The following is an 18545-nucleotide window of genomic DNA, read 5'->3' as shown; positions in this document are numbered from 1 at the left end:
TGACTGCTGCTTTAAGAGTGCTCTGTGTATCGCCTTAGACTGGCTTTTCAGTAGCAATTCATTACAACAGGTCCTAAAATAATAAAGAATTAAAAATCTGACTGCAAGTTTAATGGTTAAAAGTAACAAAAACAACCTGTTCTGAATGGTGATTTTTCGCAGCAGTTCAGTCCTGCTGCAGCACTCACAGCCTCACAAATGGCAGAAGGGGTTCAAATTCTCTCACCTCTTGAAATTTTTCTGTTTTTAAAAGGACAACTGCATTGTAACCTGCTAGGTACCATGGGGCATTTTACTTAATGTTATATTCAATAATGGGTCTGTTTTTAAAATTTACTGTTTTTCTGGGGTAGGTTAGGGAAGGTGGGGAATAGAGAGAGAACAAAAGCATAGCTCCCTGTAGCTGTAGCTCCCCAGGTGCCTCAGTCACTAGGACTGTCTAATTCTCAGATCAGTGCTGGCAACTTTTGTTTTCTCTAGAAGATCACGACAAAACACCAGCAGCAGCCTCTAAAGCTCCATTTGGTGTTTTAGGTCATGTCTCCTATTCAAGGTCACCATCCTCTGTAATTTATCAGCTAAGAAGCATTTTCTCCCTCTCCCCAGTGAAGGTTTAAAGGTGGGGTAGGGCATGAGACAAAGAGGGAAGCTAAAATGAATAGAAAATTCTCAGCTATAGAACCAAATTTCATTATTTCCTCTTTCATTCACAGCATCTTATCATTATAGCCAGACTGCTGCTTTGCTTTGTTAAGATCAAACTGATCTCATTTTCCCTCTGGCCCCATTGGTTGCTGGTCGACCTCTGGATCCACTAAGGATGATGCAAATGCTGACTGGACGATCTGAAACCCAAATGACTCCAGGAGAGACATGTTCTGTTGGGGTGAAAAGGGGGATCCCAGAGCAGGACCAAGGTCCCCCAATGGGCCACCAAGGGCCCTGACGTGAACTTTCTGTATGTGTTTGTTCAGATAAGACTTTGATCTGAAAAAGCTGCCACATTCAGGGCACGGGTACTTCTTCTCTCCTTCCGTCTCCATTTTGTTTTTGCTGACTGCCATGTCACACGAGAAGGACCCATTGGTGCTCTGTTTCTCAGGAGTCTTGAGGTCACTGGTGTCAGAGAGGTCTCCATATGAATCAGAACTCTCAATCGGGTCCGAATGTGAACATTTCTGGCCTTCTACGGGAAAAAGAAAACAGAAGTTTTCAGAATCTCATCTCCCCAAAAAAGTATTTAACATGCATTAAAATAGATTATATTGGTTACCACCTGATTTTATGAATTCTTGTCATGACAGAATAATACACACTTGACATTGCAATCCCACACATTCTAAAGCCCTTGACCATACGTTCTCTTTACAAATCACCGGGCTATCAGAGCAACATTCAGGTTGTTATTATGGATTTGTCATGATACTGAATGCAAGCATAATGGGTCTCTGGCCTATATAATATTTTTTTGAATCCCAAAGATGTCTCACAACATTTATACCTCGGGCACTACAAAAGGATGGACCCAATGACAAGTTTTTAACCGTACAATTCACTCACACACTTCTGAAATACTGTTGATACTTTGGGGGAGAGCCTAGAAACCTAATAAAGTGTAACAGGCTGCAGCAAGATGTGAAGAAACCTGGAAACACTCAGCAAAACAGCAGTGAGCTACTGCATTTTAAGAAGTGCAATTCCATTTAGTTTCAAGGAGCTCTTTTTCACAAGTTAAATGCAATGCTGATAGAAGTGAACTTCATAATCTAAAATTGTTCCATCTTTAAGTACTGTAGCGTGAAACAGGAGAGAGGTTAGGGACACTGTTTTAAGTCATTTGGACACATATCCTGGCAGAGCCATTGGTATGTTTGGAGTGTTCCCCATTCTCCTTCGGCATTATGCCAAGAAAGCCTGTCCGCACTTTTTGTGCAGCGCAATATGAATGAGCGTGGGAAACTCAGACGTACTCCCTAAACAAGTCTCTGAATACAAATAAGCTGTATCTACTATGAACTCTAAAAGACCAAAGAACCACTTGGCACAACCAAAGAGACAGATTTGCTCTGGACTCGGCATTACAAACCAAACAGGATATGCATGAAATCAATACACCACTGAGCTGGAGTAAATCTCTTGTTAAGTCAGCACACCACCCAAAACCAAAGGGCTTCTGTATAACTCTATCAGGACTCCAACAGAAAAAAATTACACAACTGTAGCTTTCCGCTGGCACAGACTTTGTTTAACCCAGCCTGCTACATTCTCCTGGGCAAGAAAATCATAACTTTTTGGGACAACTATGGTTTTGAAGAATTTTCTGATGTTTCAGCTTCACCAGGAACTGACAACTCAAACCAAGAAGCAAAAAGCAAGCTATTCTACATAAACACAAAACGTTACATGTTCAGAAGTTAAATACTCTTTAGCTATTCTTACAATAATATCTTTTTCCTTCCCGCGCCCCCCCCCCCCCCGAAGTTAAATGCAGGTTAAAAAACAAAGAAAAAAGTAACAGTACTATCATCACCTCCTACGTCTCCTCCCCAACAACAGCATTAAAAAGTGTAAGTTCAGCTACAGGTAGTTGCATGTCTCATCAACCTGAGGATGAATATTGCTTTCACCACTCAAGAATCTCTATGAACTGCATTCTGCAGCTCCCCCTTCCTTTGCTGGAAATCAGAAACATGGTTTGACTGACGCAAGATTCAAGTATAGTGGGACTAAGGAACCATCAAGGGTCTGCACCCCTCAAGCAAAATTCCGATACTGACTGCTCCTAGGCAGATGGCCAAGATGAACTAACATGGCTTTTTCAATCTCTTAAAATCAAGGAAGCTGCCAAAAAATTCATGTACCCTTACATGTCCATCTCCTTCCCCCAGACTTGTTAAATCAGTATCCAAGGACAGATATTACATGCTATGTGATGCTATGTAATTTCTCTGCATCTCTCTAAGCTTCTCTCCAGTATTTTCCCTGTCCTTCCTCCCGCCCCTTTCTTATGCCCAGCCCAGCATCCCACAACACAAAGTTCTGCACAGAGCAGCAAGGTGCAGAGCAGCGAGTCTCTTGCCTTTGATGCCATAGGTCCTGACGCAGTGGAACGCTGCTCCCCCATTCGGGATGGACTCCTGGTGCCTGGAGACCTGGGGAAGGGGAACACCGTGGTGGGTTTTAACATGGACCTTTAAGTAGGAGGCAGAGGAGAAACCTAAACAAGATAAAAGGAGATGAGATCCTGCCACCAGCAAAGACACACATCTGCCTTCCCTGTTCTTTTAATCCTTCTCTTGCCCCTACTCCCTATTACAAAGTTGCCATTATACTAACTTGATTTCTGATTACCTACAACATGCTCAAGTAGGATTCCTAGACATCATCAGGCAATGAATGTCATGCATACCTTTCATTAGACTTCATTTGCTTTTTGGAAGTCATGATGAAAGAACAGCCTCCTTGAGAAGCAAATCCTATGCAAGCAAACCTAGCAGATGACATGAAACTTTCCCGAAAAAAAGGCAGAAGAGACATGATACGAAAAGGCACCCATGTCTCTTCACCACTTTTGTGCTGTTTATTTATTTTAATTAAAAACACCTTCAACCATCTGATAATACTTTGGAAGATGGTTCAAATTAGTTTATGTTATGCTGTTAAGATTTGAAGGAACGCCACCTAGTAACACCCCTCTTTGGTATTTAGTGTGCTTTCCCCTTAGGTTTCTAGCATTTATAGTGACTCCTAGAACGCAGAACGTGAAAACTACTGAGTTTAAGGTATACAATTCTGTTCTATAGTAATTTTTGAAAAACATTTCCTCCATTCAGCTCATCCTGAGTTTTAAAAAACATACTAAAACTCCTATTTTGTCTGCAGTTAACAAACAAAAGTTAAAATGAAATTTCAGTATTTCTATTAGCTCTGATCTGTAAGCCCAAACCACTGAAATTAAAACATATATTTCAAACAACTGATTTCTGAACAAAACATTTTTTTACATTTGTGCATGTACTTTCTTAAATTGTTTCTGAAGTCTTACAAATATGCCCTTTTCCTTTAATGCAATAAATTATCTCAGATATACTTTGGAATGTTTTTAAACTCAATTTTAGTAAGATTTGCAATGAGTACAAGTACATTTGGACCATATACGAGGCACAAGGAAGACAGAGTTTTAAAGACTTCCTACACAGGTAAGCCTATCAACAGCCATCTGAATTTTCTATTATATTTTGAACAGAATATTATGGCACTTTTATGTTAGAAACATCTTCCTTTAACAACTGAGAACAACACAGAAGTTTCACCATCACAGACAGAGTTCCAGGTTCCCCTTCTGGATAGAGAAAACCCAAGACCTAGATTTTTTTTAAACCAATACAGCAGTACAGCACAGGCCCTTGCGAGAGAACTTTCATATCAATGCTTCACTTTAAATATAAATAGATATACTACTGTAAAGCCATTTTTATAATGATATAACTGCATTTACATTTGAGGATATATAATCATGTATTAGGAAGGATGCAAAACCAATACTGGTATACCTCTCTGGGGTAGATTTTCTGACAGCAGCTGTTAGTTTCAGGTGCTGAGTTTAATAATTAATATGGGTTTACACTAGAATTCCTGTGCCTACCCAACAGAATATCCTTCTATCCAGAATTTTCTTAGAAGCCCGGATCAAAGAGTATTCAGGGGTTATTAAGAATTATATATACAGGACCTGCAGAGCAAGACAACTCCACAGCAACCTGCTGAAGGGGAAAAAGAGTGGGTTGCTGAGAACGAACAAGAGATGTTTACTGTAGACTCCCGAGTTGAAGATAAAAGTACAGCAAAGCAGATACATCACAACTGAAGAAACCAAGAACATAAGACTCTCAAAATACAATGGAGCAGAATCACTTAGGCCAAGTCATTTAGGGAATTAATGTAAGGATATTATCCTCGAAAATAACGCAAGACCTACCCTCAGACACAAAATGCTGTACTAAATATGTCACTGGGCTACAACAGAATACCAAATACCAAAAATTCACTGTAGACATGGAAAGAACCAGTATTTGACTGGTAATGGACACAATGTACAGATACAATGGCAATACTTCCAACTACAAGGTACTTCCCCTATTTCATACATGTGTCTAATAACCCCATGCATGCTGAGATGAGCCTCTTTAAGTAGCAATGCATTAAAACCTCACTGCCAACCATTAAAAAAGGACTACATACAGGTATTCAGTGTATTTCTATAGTACAACTGACACAGGAAAATCTGACGTTCTAATCTCTGCTATACAATATTTTTTTCTGAATTCTGCAATTCTATTTGTAGAGTACATTGTTTTATATAATGAAAACTGCCTGCAAAGTGTGTTAGCTCCCTTTTATGCACTTGGCAGATGAACACGTGAGTCATCAATTTCCATCAAAGCAGTAAGAATTCCAACTGCTTCATAGGAAACAGTTTACAGTGAGATTTTTTTAATCCTAATTTTTTTCTGAAGCACTTAGCACTGGCCTTTTTTTTTTTCCCCCAACAGCTCTTAATTATGAATGCCTCTCTTAGGAAGATGGGGAATTCATACTCAGTAATCCGTTACTTTTAAAAATCTCTTTAAAAACAAAGTCAGGTTAATGCAGAGGATAAAGTGGTCCTATTTCTCAAGAAGGAATGTACTTATTGCTTTACCCATACACATCTCTCAGCTTTGCGGAGTAGATTATTTCTTTATACCAGAGGAACCAACATTCAAAACATGCCTAGAGAGGAAATGATCTGCTTTATATAAATGGGACCTATCCCTTGATCTCTTAGATAAGATCTGTAAGGACACAGACTATAGAAATAATGGCAGGATGTTCCTTTTAAAAAAATTCTAATTTGTATTTATCTGGAACATCTAGAGAATGTGTCTTGCCTTAATCAACTCTGTACCCACCATGAAATATACAAGAATTCATCTTATTGTAAAAAAAAATGCCATCTAACTTATGATTGGAATATTTACCCTTCTCTTAACTCATTTGATTTCTATGAAAAGAACAATGCGTGTCTGAAACAGAAAATTCATCTTCCCAGGTGTACATGCTATTACAAAGTATCAGTTCTAAACTTGCCAGTCATTCACCTCTAGAATTCTTCAAAAAAGCCCACACAAGAAAATGAACTTCCTAAGGATGGTAATAGAAGATCATGTAACAACAAGGCTGGAGAAGTTCTTTTTTGTTTAAAGTAATTAAAGAGAATTTGTCTTAAAAAGTGAGGATTGAGGATTAGTTTTTGTACACACATTTTAGATGAATTCTTAAACCCCCCCAACAACAAACAGAAGATCACAGAAAAAAACCCACACAGCTTCCCTGATTTAACAAGATCTAATTGCTTCCATAATTATTCTCAGCAAAAAGACCCTAAGAAAATAACCTGAAAAAAACATCAAACCACAGATTGTAATTTTTGAACATTACACCACCATTTTGTAAAACAAATAAATAAATAAAATCAGCAAATGGGTACATGCATGACATGGCTAACCAGTGGCTACTGCTTTCAGTCAGGTACTGAGCTCCCCACCTCCTAAGTCCACTAAACCTTTAAAAGAACATGAGACCCTTGATTAAGTTCCACAGCAAAGCCCTCAGTCTGATGCAATAAATTGAGGGATTCTAAGATCTGTTTTTAACACTAAGATATGTTCAGCTGTGTAAGTCACCTTTTCATCCACTTTTTTTTTTTTGGGTGGGCCAACTTCCAAAATTCTCTCTATAAGCAGCTTGAGCATTCTTGCTTGACAATTACTATATCCAGAACTAGCTAAGTTCCAATTCAAAAATACACCAGCACGTTAGCTGAGGGAAGAATAAAACAAAATCCCATTGCACAAGCACCATAACCACAGCACAACTGCAGTCAGGGGGACGGCGTGTAGCTTCCGACTGCACCAATGCCTATCAAGCAGATGTTTCTAATCCAGAAATTTTCCACTATACTTCATCTTGTCAGATTCTACAACTTAAAAGATACCTATTTAAAACAACGAACATTATAATTTGATTCTAGAACACTGGATTAAAAATTCTCTGTCATGGATCATAAATTCATAATCAAAATTCACAGCATGTAACAGTGAGTTCATAACACAGTTGTTTGACAAATCCAGTCTTTAACTTCCCTTTCCTATGAATTTCCACACTGGGTAAATGTTTAACAATAATCCACCAGATTAATTATGTTTTTTAAGTGCTGATGTAAACTGAAATTCACAGCAGACTAAATTCTGACAACACATATGAAATACACAAACTGAAAGAAGAAAGTAGTTGCTTAACATTTGCTGTACAACAGGTTCCCTATCCTTCTACAGAGAAACGTATATTTAAATCTTCACTGTACATTTAAACCTGTGAAATGTGAACAAACCATTTAGTCATTTCATTGTTTGAATGCCAGATCTTTGTCATGCTGGCTGAATTTCGAAAGAGCTGCAGTGACATCCAGTGGTAGTTAAGTTGAAACTCAAGCTTACAAATCTTGGAAACAAGACAATTCCTCCCAACCCATATGAGTTTCTGTTTAGCACCATGTTCAACTGAAGGAGAGCAGGACAGCACCTGGATCTTGGATAGCATCTTCCACATTGCTAACACAAAAAGAATCGGGATAAGCTATAAGCAGTTTTTCAGAAGATAGGCCTTCAGCTGAAAAGAAGGCCAAGCTTCATTTCATACCATCGACCTGGAGCTTCAGAGTCTGAAGATTTTCAACTCAGAAGCCTCTTCCACTCAAACTTGTTAACATCACTTTCAGGACCTAACAGACAGGTCAACTACTGGAAACACTTCCCTTGCAATTTAATGTCTCTCATTACTCATAAACTCCTCGTCATCCAAAAGCTCCCTGTACAGTCCTCACACGAAATACAGAACAGCTTTATTCTCTCAAAAGATTTCACCCCTCAAATTAGAAAAGGGAACGCACATCATAAAAAAATGACTCATCAGAAAAAACAAGACCCCGAAACACAGCAGCAACATCTTCCTACACTTACTAGGTATGTACGCCTGTGTAAGCCAACATTGTATTTTGAAGTTGTGTATTAATCATTCAAAAAAAAGACAACTAAATCAAAATTATTTTTCCAGCTTGCCTGACAACCCACAAAGCCTAAATTTACAATTCTCTCCAATTGAACAGTGCCACAAACAGATGGAAAAGCATCAAAAGCTCTTAGTTATACAGTTCAGTTTTGCATAGTGCTGCAAGGAGCAGGGAGTCGGACTTGATGATCTTTATGTGTCCCTTCCAACTCCAGATATTCTGTGATTCTATGAAAAACCGTACTTGTACAAATAAAGATAAAGCACATTTCTAGTGCTCTCTACAAAATTTCTTTTAGAAATGTATATTAAGACAAAGCAATTTCTTGGGCTAAGAGGGAGAAGCAGCTTGACTGTACTGCTGCACCAGGAGGTTAAACAAGACTGATAGTATTATGTAGATTTTTTTAATGTACAGTGTACGATTTTCAACGTGGTACATATTTCAAAGATTATTCTTCCAAACTGAACGCAAGGACTCAAGTCTAACCAGGTTTACAAAAAAAGGTGTATGGTGAATAGTGACAAGGCTACATATCGTAGTTATTTTATATTCTTATAACTGTCTAGAAACAATTTGCTTCAGATTTAAACTGAGTTTCTTCAAGAACTATTAGCCATGTTAAAAGGCCAAACCTGTAGCTCCATCAGTTTCAAGGTTAAGCATTCAGTAAGAAAAACAAAGAATATGTATACATATATGGTACAACCTCCTCCTGTTGCAGAGTCACATAGCCTTACAGCTTCCCTCAAGTGTTGTCCCATCCCACTGAAATGGAAAAAAAAAAAAAAAAAAAGTTTCTTCATTACCTCGGTTACAGATAGTGCAGAAATTGCTTGGTCCTTCACTATGTTTCTTCAAATGATCTGCCATATATGCTGCTCGCAAGTACTTCCCACACACCTGGCATGGAACTTTGTCTTCATGACATGCTAGGTGTGAGCGCAGTCGGTCACGAGTGGCAAAGGAAGCATTACAAGTCTGCAGGTATAATGAGAACCATGTGACTCATCAACTCTGCTAAAAGCACTGATATGGTCGAATATATTTAGTATTCTTTAGAGTAAATACCTTAAACCCTGTGCAAACACACAAATGACATGATGCATGAGCCATTTCCCACAAATAAAAAATTCTGATCACCAACATACTGCACGAGACGTGATGTTACTACTTGAAAGAACTAAGACAGACAGAAAACAGTTCTAACATACTACACAGTAAAACTTAGATCGAGATAGAGTTGTAAGGCCTTAGCTCCTCTCTGAGGATGAAGATATTAAAACTTCAAGTAGTATTTAAAAAAAGGAACAGCACAAACCACTTCATTCCATTTACAGTAAATTCTGCCATTTCTCCGAGTCATTACACCTTAGACCACTCAAAATGTCCTCTCTGTTATCTTCCTAAATCTTACTCTTTAATCTGATCAATCTAACTTCAGTACACAGCATCCCTGTGGAGTATAAAGACATACAAACAAAGCATCAGAGAACTGGCTGGGATGAGAATATGATGAAAGACAGTAAAAGAGCCATCCTGGTATCCACAGTAGCAGTGCAGACAAATTGCAGAAGTGAAGCCTCAGAACTGAGCAGGTATCAAAATAACTGCATGACACTGTAATCTGTTTATAACTTACCCCTGATCAAGATATCATATTCCACTTACTACCGTGAAACAAGCTTGATTTGGCATAAGATAATATTGATTCTACTTGCCCACCTCCCCGACATAATCCATATGATGAGTGAAGGCTCCCTCCCATTTTTAGAATCACAGCAATTGTATATAGCATGCATGCATATAGCCTGCTACAATGGTCTGCCAGTTCTGAAAGGCTTGCTCTATCTCTTAACATGTGAAGGAAAATAAATCACCAGCAACACACTGTACAAGTTATTAAAGATATAGTCTGAAACCATCGCTCACAAGTGCAAGAGGAAAAACAAATGCAAACATATGCTAGAGTGACCAGACCAAGCGGGCAACAGTGACATTCAAGAGTGTACAGTGTTTCGTTTATACCACCTTCATATAAAATAACACAGTTTTAAGATGTATAACCAGAACCCCCTGAGAGATAATATGAGGCTATTAAGTCACTTGGGAACTGGATATATTCTGTCTTTTCAAGTATCAGTGTGTAATTAAACATTTCAACAGAGATAGACTTGTTAAAGTAACAATCCTAGTAAAATTATAAAATGGTAACTTCAAGTAAGTGAAATTGATAATACAGAAGAGGATAACCCATATAATTTTATATAATTTAGTTCATCAAGAGCTTAACCCAAAAAACATCAAAGGCAGCTGAAAAATACCTATCAATTTCAATCCTATGAGATGCTTAAGTATGGTAAACTCCCCCAGAGCTGAGACTACTCTGTAGCAAGCACAAGACTTAGCATCTCAGAGGATCAGGACTTAATAAACTTAAAAAGACAACAGTAAAATTACCTGGATTTCTGCGATACACACAGTTTAACTAAGCTCACCAAATATTCATAAATTACAAGTAGTAAAGATTAAGAGGCAAATCCTTGAATATGAAAGACTTCTCTTAATTTGAAATCTCAGTACACAGCGCTGAGCAAAACAGGTGCAGCTTTCACTTACTAAAATGTTCTTAGAGGTAAATACTCATTTAAGACAGGATTCCAGCACTGATACTAATCAATCTGTTGGATATCAACTAAAGATACATAATTAGACAATCAAAGATGACAGTCAAGAGATCCATCATCATCAATAAGTCTAAAATATTGAGCTACAGTAAGCGTCCATACAAAGGCATTGGGAGTGCATTAGCTGATAAAGCAGACCAGAGACAAACCACATAAATAGAGGGATGCCAAAAGTAAAACTGTATCTGTCCCATATTGATCATATCAAGTTGAAAGCTTAAGGAAAGGCAATATAATCACTGCTGTGTTTGATTTCTCACTCTTGCTGCTGAGTTGTGCAAAGTTCACCTTTAGATAAGCTATATAGTAAATATATCGGCGAAGAAGCTTAAAAAAAAAAAAATTAAGTCCAGTGGAGAAAGCAAGAACCAGTTTAGCTGAATCATAACAATGGGAGACAGGACTAGGTTTAAAGAAAACCCCAAAGTTAATATTCAAATAGTTAATATTTATAAAAGGTATAGAGCAAAAAAAAAGTTTTATTTTACAAAAGATGTGAAGTGCTAAATGAGTGCTAAGTATTTATCATTAATTGTTAATCATAGAAGAAAACTCTCCAGTGCTTTCCTATCAAACATTGCACAGGTATATAAATAGATCAAAAAGAATATATATAAAGTTTAAAAAAAACATTGTTTAAGAAATACCTCTTGAAGTTTCAACTTTTCTATGGATGTGGATGTCTCTGAGCTTATTCCATGGTGGCTGCCATTTTCCTGCTAATAGGCAGGAAGTAAGAGAAATTAGGACAGGAAGAAACTCATTCTGCATTGAAATCAATGGGAAAAGCACTGGACTTGGGATGCCAATTTTAGGTTTAGTTAAATAAATAGATCTTTCTCTTTGTCAAAAGTTGTGCTTTAATTTAACCTGCATTTTTCTCTTTTTTAATTAACAAGTTGCCAGAAGAACCAACTGTCCCTTGTCTCTGAGAAGGAGCAAACATCTGTTTTCTCCCCTTGTTCTTTCACGTCCACAGATTTTCAGCTCCCAAACTGCAGCCTAACTTTCACACCATTTACACTCAAAAGCCAACAACCCAACTTCACCCCTTCCCATGACAAGTTAGCAAAATGAGCTATACCATTATGGCCAGAAAACTGACTTACCCCGTCTCCTACATCCAGAACTCAACTGTCAGATTTAAAAAAAAAAAAAAAAAAAAATCACTAGTGCAACAACAATCCAGGGGAAAAGATCCAGAGTGCCATTCGGTGTCTTGTCTGGACACAAAAGGAACTTCTTGGATCTGATTTCTCCGCTGCCTTGGCTCTGTGGAGGCCTTCCCTATTCCCAATATTTTAACAGTAATGAAAAAGCTGGAATCGGGTCTTTGCCTGGCATTAGGTGCTACAGGTGCTGGAACTTAGGATAGTTTTTCAAGGATCTGTGAAGCACAACCGTTACTTTAGGGGGATGAGTGCAGGATTACATGCTGAGCACTGAAAACTATAGCTGCCACAGTGATGTTCAGCTTACAATTGTCCTGCTTCTCATAGTTTAATTTTATTTATTCTGAAGTTGGGTTGACATCTTCACACTTCTGTTTTGGTAGTCCAAAATTGCACCATGATGCCCTATCAGCTAACCATTAGATATCCACTGGTTTGCCAAGGTACATGAGGGCTCAGGTAAATGGCCAGTGGGTTTTGCTTAAATCATAACAGAGCACCACTTCCAAGAATGCCATTACAGTAAAGGATTCTGGAAAGCTTTTCTGTTTACTGACAGAATGCTTCTCTTTTGCAGTAAACATAAACAAAGCATGACAATAACAGGAATTTTCAACAGGAACTTGGATTCAAATAGGATGCTCAATGCTGTTCAGGCTACTCTCATGGGGAGCTAATTTGCCAAACAAAATCAATGGAAAAAAAGAGACTGGAAAATTGGGAAACAAAATGCCAATATTAAGCAATTTTCCTTCTTAGTGGCCAGAATCTGTCTTTAGATACACATCATGAAACCGAAGTGTTACTGGTTATGAGATAACCACAAGGAGAACTTTATCAATTTAGACATCAGCTTTTAGATTTGAAACAACTTTTCAATGTGATAGCATCCCTTCAGTGGTTTGTACCATGTGTATCAGATCTGTGCATATTTAAGAAGACTTTCTAAATCTGACAGGATATTATGAAGTATTTTTTGCAAAGACATACAACAGCTCTTCAAGAAAATTTCTACATCTTAAGATTCATGAAAAATTAACTTTGCAGGGTTAAGCAGTCAAAAATCAAGAACAAACCAAGCCTAAATGACAATCTCAACTCTGTCCTGACACTTGTAACCTATAGCCTATAGCTTTCAACTGAAATAAACAGTGCATACAGTATTATGGCACTTTAAACAACACACAATGAGAAAGACTGTTCTTAGAAATAGCTATCACAAAATACATGTGTGCAAGGAGACAGAGCTGAGCTTGGCTGTACAATCTTAGCTTCCGGATTTCTTTACTTTCTTGCTCTTAGTGTATCCTCTGATTCACACTTACAGGGTTTATATTTAGTATTCTTAAATCAATCAGAAAACTATACAAAAATATCAGGTATCAGCTGGCAAAGGACAATTCAAGTCTATCAACATTACTCATAAACTCTGTTCATTCAGTAGCCTTGATATCAACAGGCAAAAGACTGATGAGTTTCTGTTTACATTGGGACCTAAACATTTTCGTACTTGCACACAAATAAATGCTTATGGAAAAAAGTTGTAATTATCTTCAGTTCATTCACCCAGACCCCTTGCTATCCCCAAAATTGTAAAGTCTTCTTATGTGTGGAATTTTAAAATTTATATAAATCTATAACCCCTGAATCATCTTAAGAAGCTTAAACCAATCTAAGGCTTTATAGAAGATAGGCAGTTAAATCAACGTGAAGGCTCTATGGCCTGATTTTCAAAGGTGCTGGGCTTCCACAGATCACATGGAGATCAACAGAAACCTTTAGATGGCTCTCTATGGCTGAAAAACTGTTCAATGGGTTAAAGCTGCGAAATGTTTCAAAACTCTCACAGTTTGGAGGAAATGTAGGACAGGTGTGTCACGAGATGGGGGAAAAAATGCAGATCAGGAGGCAACAGTCTTGCAGGATTGACTAGGTTCATGAAATGTAGTTAAAAATTTTAGAAGAAAAAAAAAATCCTCTAACCTTCACTGTCCTCAAAGAAAATTAAAAGTATCTTGCTCCAACTTTCTTTAAATAAGTAATTAAATAAATCTTTCTTCAGAGACCAAGCATGGAGACTGTTAGCCCAACAAACATTTTAGAAGTTGCCCAACAACTACGTGAAGGCAATGGGTGACAGTGGAAGCTGATTCTCAACTTCGGTTTTAATTAATACTTCCAAGCACCTTTCAAATCTCTCTACAAGTGAATTACAAAATATCTTTCTTGATTTGATCTTTCAAACCCTAATGAATCATTTATTAACTGTAAAAAAAACTATATACAACATTATGACATTGTATTGCAAAGGATACTGTGATGCTGTTATCTACATTCTCCCTGGGATGGAAAAAAGCTTCCAATTTTGCTCAGTGCAATGTTCTGAAGGCTATGTGACAAAAAAGAGTATCCTGGCAAGTTGTGATAATTTACCAATTTTATTTGAAATTCTTCTAAAAAAAATGAAGTCAGCATTGGAGCCTCCTGTTGGCAACAACGGCAATAAAAAAAAAAAGGGGGGGGGGGGAGTGGTGGAGCGAATCATCTGTGACACAAACTCTTAGCCCAGGGAGAAGGTGGCTGGGTAGGAGATCCAGGACAAGACTCGGGTAGGGCAGTAGGGAAGAACAGCTGGTAGAAGGGGAAGGAGGCAGGAGGACCAAGCTGTAAATGACACGAGGGGCTGGGACAAAGAAGGGGTGTAAAACAGCTGTTACTGTTGAACACTGTTATTTACAAACAGTTATCCCAATTCACACATACATGGTATTTTTACTTCATAACTGTCTGCACACATAAATGCAATGCCAGAGATTACCCACACATCCGTCTAAACCCCTCCAGCTCCTACCTGACACTTGTGAGGTCTCTCTGAGGTATGCACCTGTTTGATGTGTCCATTCAAGTGGTCTGGCCTTAAAAGAAAATACACATAAGCACACTTAAAACAAATACTAAAAATAAACTTACAATTTTAACCAAAAAAAAAAAAAAGATCCCAGTGGTGGATCTATTACAAATGTAGCGATATTTAACTTTCCAAGAACCAGATCACCAACAACTGGAACTCTACCTTGGTAAGTACCCTCTCCAACTTAGCATTTTCTCAGGAAGAAATTATGACTGAATGATCAGAGAAAACAGGAAACACAAGCTACAATTTTCAAGCCTGCATGTCCCCTTCCAAAATCCTATTTAGACCTTGACAATCAGGGCACTTACAGTTGCTGAGTATTTCAAAATCAGACCTTTTTGGTTTATGTCCCAAACATGGACGTAAGAAGCCAACTTTAAGCACCTCTGTGCAAAAGACCGACTCTAAACTCTGTTACTGTGACACACTGTCCACCAGCAAGACGAAAAAATGCTGTCCTAACTCACAACTTGGTGGAAAGACTGCATTAATACAAATAAAGTGCTCTGAAGGTCCCAACTAGAAGGTGCAATGGAAGAGCAAATTATTACTGGAAAAAAGTTAGACCATTCTTCACAATCAGTAAAGCCTACTTTGAAGAAGAGAGGACTAAATAGCTGCAGATTTTCCTAGTGGGAGTTTCTCCTAGTGGGAAGAAAGCTTTTCATTGTATGAGGCCAAAACTGCTTGGAAACAAGTTCTCCACCCTCTCCTCCCCCAACTTTCCAGCTGCGCCAATGAGAGGGCGAGGGATGGAATTCACGCACTGCAGACAGAAAATAGACTGAACTTTGCAGTCAGGCTGTTAAACCTGATGCTCCAGCAAGTGGGCTGGAGCAGTGGAACCAGACAGACTGGTTGGGGGTCCTCCTAGGTGCCTCAAGCCTAGCAGCCTCAGGTGCTGTGCTGCTGAATGAAGGACACCAAAATTAGACATCGTGGTTCCAACTTCCTTTGGCTGCTCCTACGACTGATTACCGAAAGTTAAAGAAAGAGTCTCTGCTTTGCATTCATACTTTGGTTTTACAAAGATGTGTAGACATTTTTGTTGTTTACTTTTGTAACAGCATTCCTGCCTGTTCACATTAACTGACTGGGAAAAATGAGAAGTCAACATGTGTCTTTCACTTTCCCTTGTTCACAAGAACGTTTCACACAGCAACAGCAGAAATCTTTAAGTGTGAATAAAAATAATAAAAACTGGCAGATGATCCCGGGTAGCACTGTAATAACAAAAAAAACTTTCACTTCTAGCTACAGATTAAATTTTCATTTTATGATTTTCCATTGCTAAATTTGCAGTCCTTATGAAGATCCATCCCTAATTATTGCCAAATTTAAAAAAAACAGTGTCTACATTTTCTTAATTTATTTCAGTAACAAAAAGTCCCTCTATGAAAAAGAGAGCTAGCAGGGACACAAGTCCTACATTTATATAGCTGGGACAACTCTAGTCCTAGTAGCCTTTTGATTTGTTTTCGATCTCGACTCGTTCCCTCCTGTTAGAGCAAATCAACTGCTGTAGGAAACCGACTGCTGCTACAAAACTAACACGGAGTGTACGCATCCCCCTCCCCCCACTACTTCTAGTCTCAAAGCGAGCATCAAACTTCCAAAAGCGTTTTAAATTCATTAACTCAGACTATAAGATACCACTAACACGACTACGTGTATCAAACTACTTATTAAATTAACTCCCACAAACAGCGACAACAAAAAATCAGCAACATTAAATGCACAGATCTTACGTATGTTGCAGGGCAGAAACAGGATCCCCTTCAGAAGGATGTAAACCCAAAGGACACAAAGATCATGTATTAAAAGATACTTGATGCTGCAGCCTTTGAAATCTCACCTCTTCCTTCACATTTGGGTGATAAAAAACATTACGAACTAAGAGAAATGAAGGGAAGTTAAGAAAAAGAAAATTTAAAATGGATACGAGAAAAATAATCTTGAGATGTATTAATATTTTGCACTTCAACAGCACCTTCAAACTACCTACAAATCAGTAGTCTCAAGACACTTATGTGAGGTAGGTAATTATTTCAATACCCATTTCACAGAAGAGTCATTTGAGGGAGAGACTAACCGATTTGCCCAAGGACACGCACACACCAAGCCTGGGACAAAGCTGGGAATGTTACCCAGAAGCCAGCTGACTCCCAGTTTTAGGTCTTAATTATTTTTAAACCCTTTCAAGACACTGTAGAATAGCATCCCAGTGGAAATGATGGAAGTCTCGTTTCTCGAGACTTTTTAAAATGGAACAGTCAAACTATCCTAAGTACAAATTGTGCTCATTTCCCAAGGGATAGGAAAGACAACTTTTTAGGTCTCCGTTTGTGCCTATGGTCCTTAAAAGTACGCTCTTACCTGGAAAAGCCTTTTCCACAGCTCTGGCAGATGTAGGGCTTTCCCACAGAGCCATCGTGAGATCGAACATGATAGGACATCCTGTCTTTCCGCTTGAACCGTAAGCCACACACTGGACAAGAGTAAGGCTTCTCGCCAGAGTGTGACAGCTTGTGCCGATTCAGGTGGTACACGTCCCGAAAAATCTTGCCACAGATCTCACAGGCCACCTGTTTCCTCGTCCTGCTTCTTTTTCGGGGTGCATCAGGGTCATCCTGACCAGGGACACCATTTTCACCCAGTCTTGGGGGTGGGATGTCTATGTAGCCCAGCTGTAAGCTTGTCACCCCATGTTGAGCCTCATGCTGACGAAGACGATTAGCATCCGTAAATACTTTCCCACAGAGACCACAAGGCAGGATACCAGCCTCTCGCAGGCCCCCTGGGGTACCAAACATCATGGAGTCCAAGAGGTTAGCTTTACGAGGTCGCCCTCTGCCCCTCTTGGTGCTTAAAGTGGGGGCACTAGCAGCAACATTCTGGAAGGGTGAGGCCAGCAATGGTGGGGACAGAGGTCCTGCCACCATGGGCAGGCGGTCCACACCCTGCAGAACAGGCAGGGAGGACTGCGCAGCAGTGAGCGCAGCCCGCGTGGCCTCATCTTCAGGCATACCAGCAATGCCGTTGCCATTGGGTGCCAAAGTGGCACCGTTGGTCATGTCAAGAGGAAAGCCAAGGTCAGCAGCCCCTGGACGGAACAGCATAATGTCGGGGCGCGCAGGGGGCACGAGGATCTGCACATTGGACTGCTTGATGACCTCCTGGCAGATGTCAATCACGGAGCGCATCAGCAGAAACTTGGCGGCCGTCATGAGCTCTGGGAAGCTCTCCAGCCGCACCACGATGCGCGACGTATAGGCGAAGTCCAGGATGTCTCCGAACACCTTGGAGCTGATGGTGTGCATCTCCAGCTCCCGCCCGCCCCCGGGGGCCCCGCCGGCCGCCGCTGTCGCCCCGCTGGCCGCCGCCTCCGTCGCGCCCCCCTCCGCGCTGCCGCCGCCGCCACCTGCCCCGTCACCCAGCTGCGCGCTGAACACCGACTCGAAGTACTCGCTGCAAGCGGCCAGCACCGCCCGGTGCGCCGGGAAGCTCTCGTCGCCCACGCGCAGGAGCACGTCGCAGAAGCGGCCGCCGTTCTTGCGCTGCTGGTTGAGGCTGTGCAGCATGTCGGCGCTGTGCCGGCTCACCTGGTACGTGTAGCAGCCCGACGAGGGGCCGCAGGCGGCGGCCTCGCTCACCCGCTCCAT

At 39.8% G+C, this 18545-nt stretch overlaps 1 protein-coding gene across 3 annotated transcripts; it reads right to left on the bottom strand.

Moving 5' to 3' along the window:
* Nucleotides 1-767: 767 nt before the first annotated feature.
* On the bottom strand, nt 768-18545 carry PATZ1 (POZ/BTB and AT hook containing zinc finger 1; the record flags this gene model as incomplete). Of its 3 annotated transcripts, XM_082007665.1 has the most annotated exons (6): nt 768-1186; nt 3080-3217; nt 8920-9091; nt 11445-11516; nt 14821-14884; nt 17260-18545. In XM_082007665.1, 6 exons carry the CDS (start codon nt 18543-18545, stop codon nt 768-770), a joined length of 2151 nt encoding a protein of 716 aa, XP_081863791.1. The 3 variants fall into 3 exon arrangements, with proteins under 3 accessions (XP_081863791.1, XP_081863792.1, XP_081863793.1); XM_082007666.1 differs by lacking the exon at nt 11445-11516; XM_082007667.1 differs by lacking the exons at nt 3080-3217; nt 11445-11516.

Source organism: Phaethon aethereus, assembly GCF_964289735.1.
Source record: "Phaethon aethereus genome assembly, chromosome: 17".
Lineage (NCBI taxonomy): Eukaryota > Metazoa > Chordata > Aves > Phaethontiformes > Phaethontidae > Phaethon > Phaethon aethereus.
The sequence above is the reverse complement of the archived record's forward strand: the minus strand, read 5'-3'. Positions and strand labels throughout refer to the sequence as shown.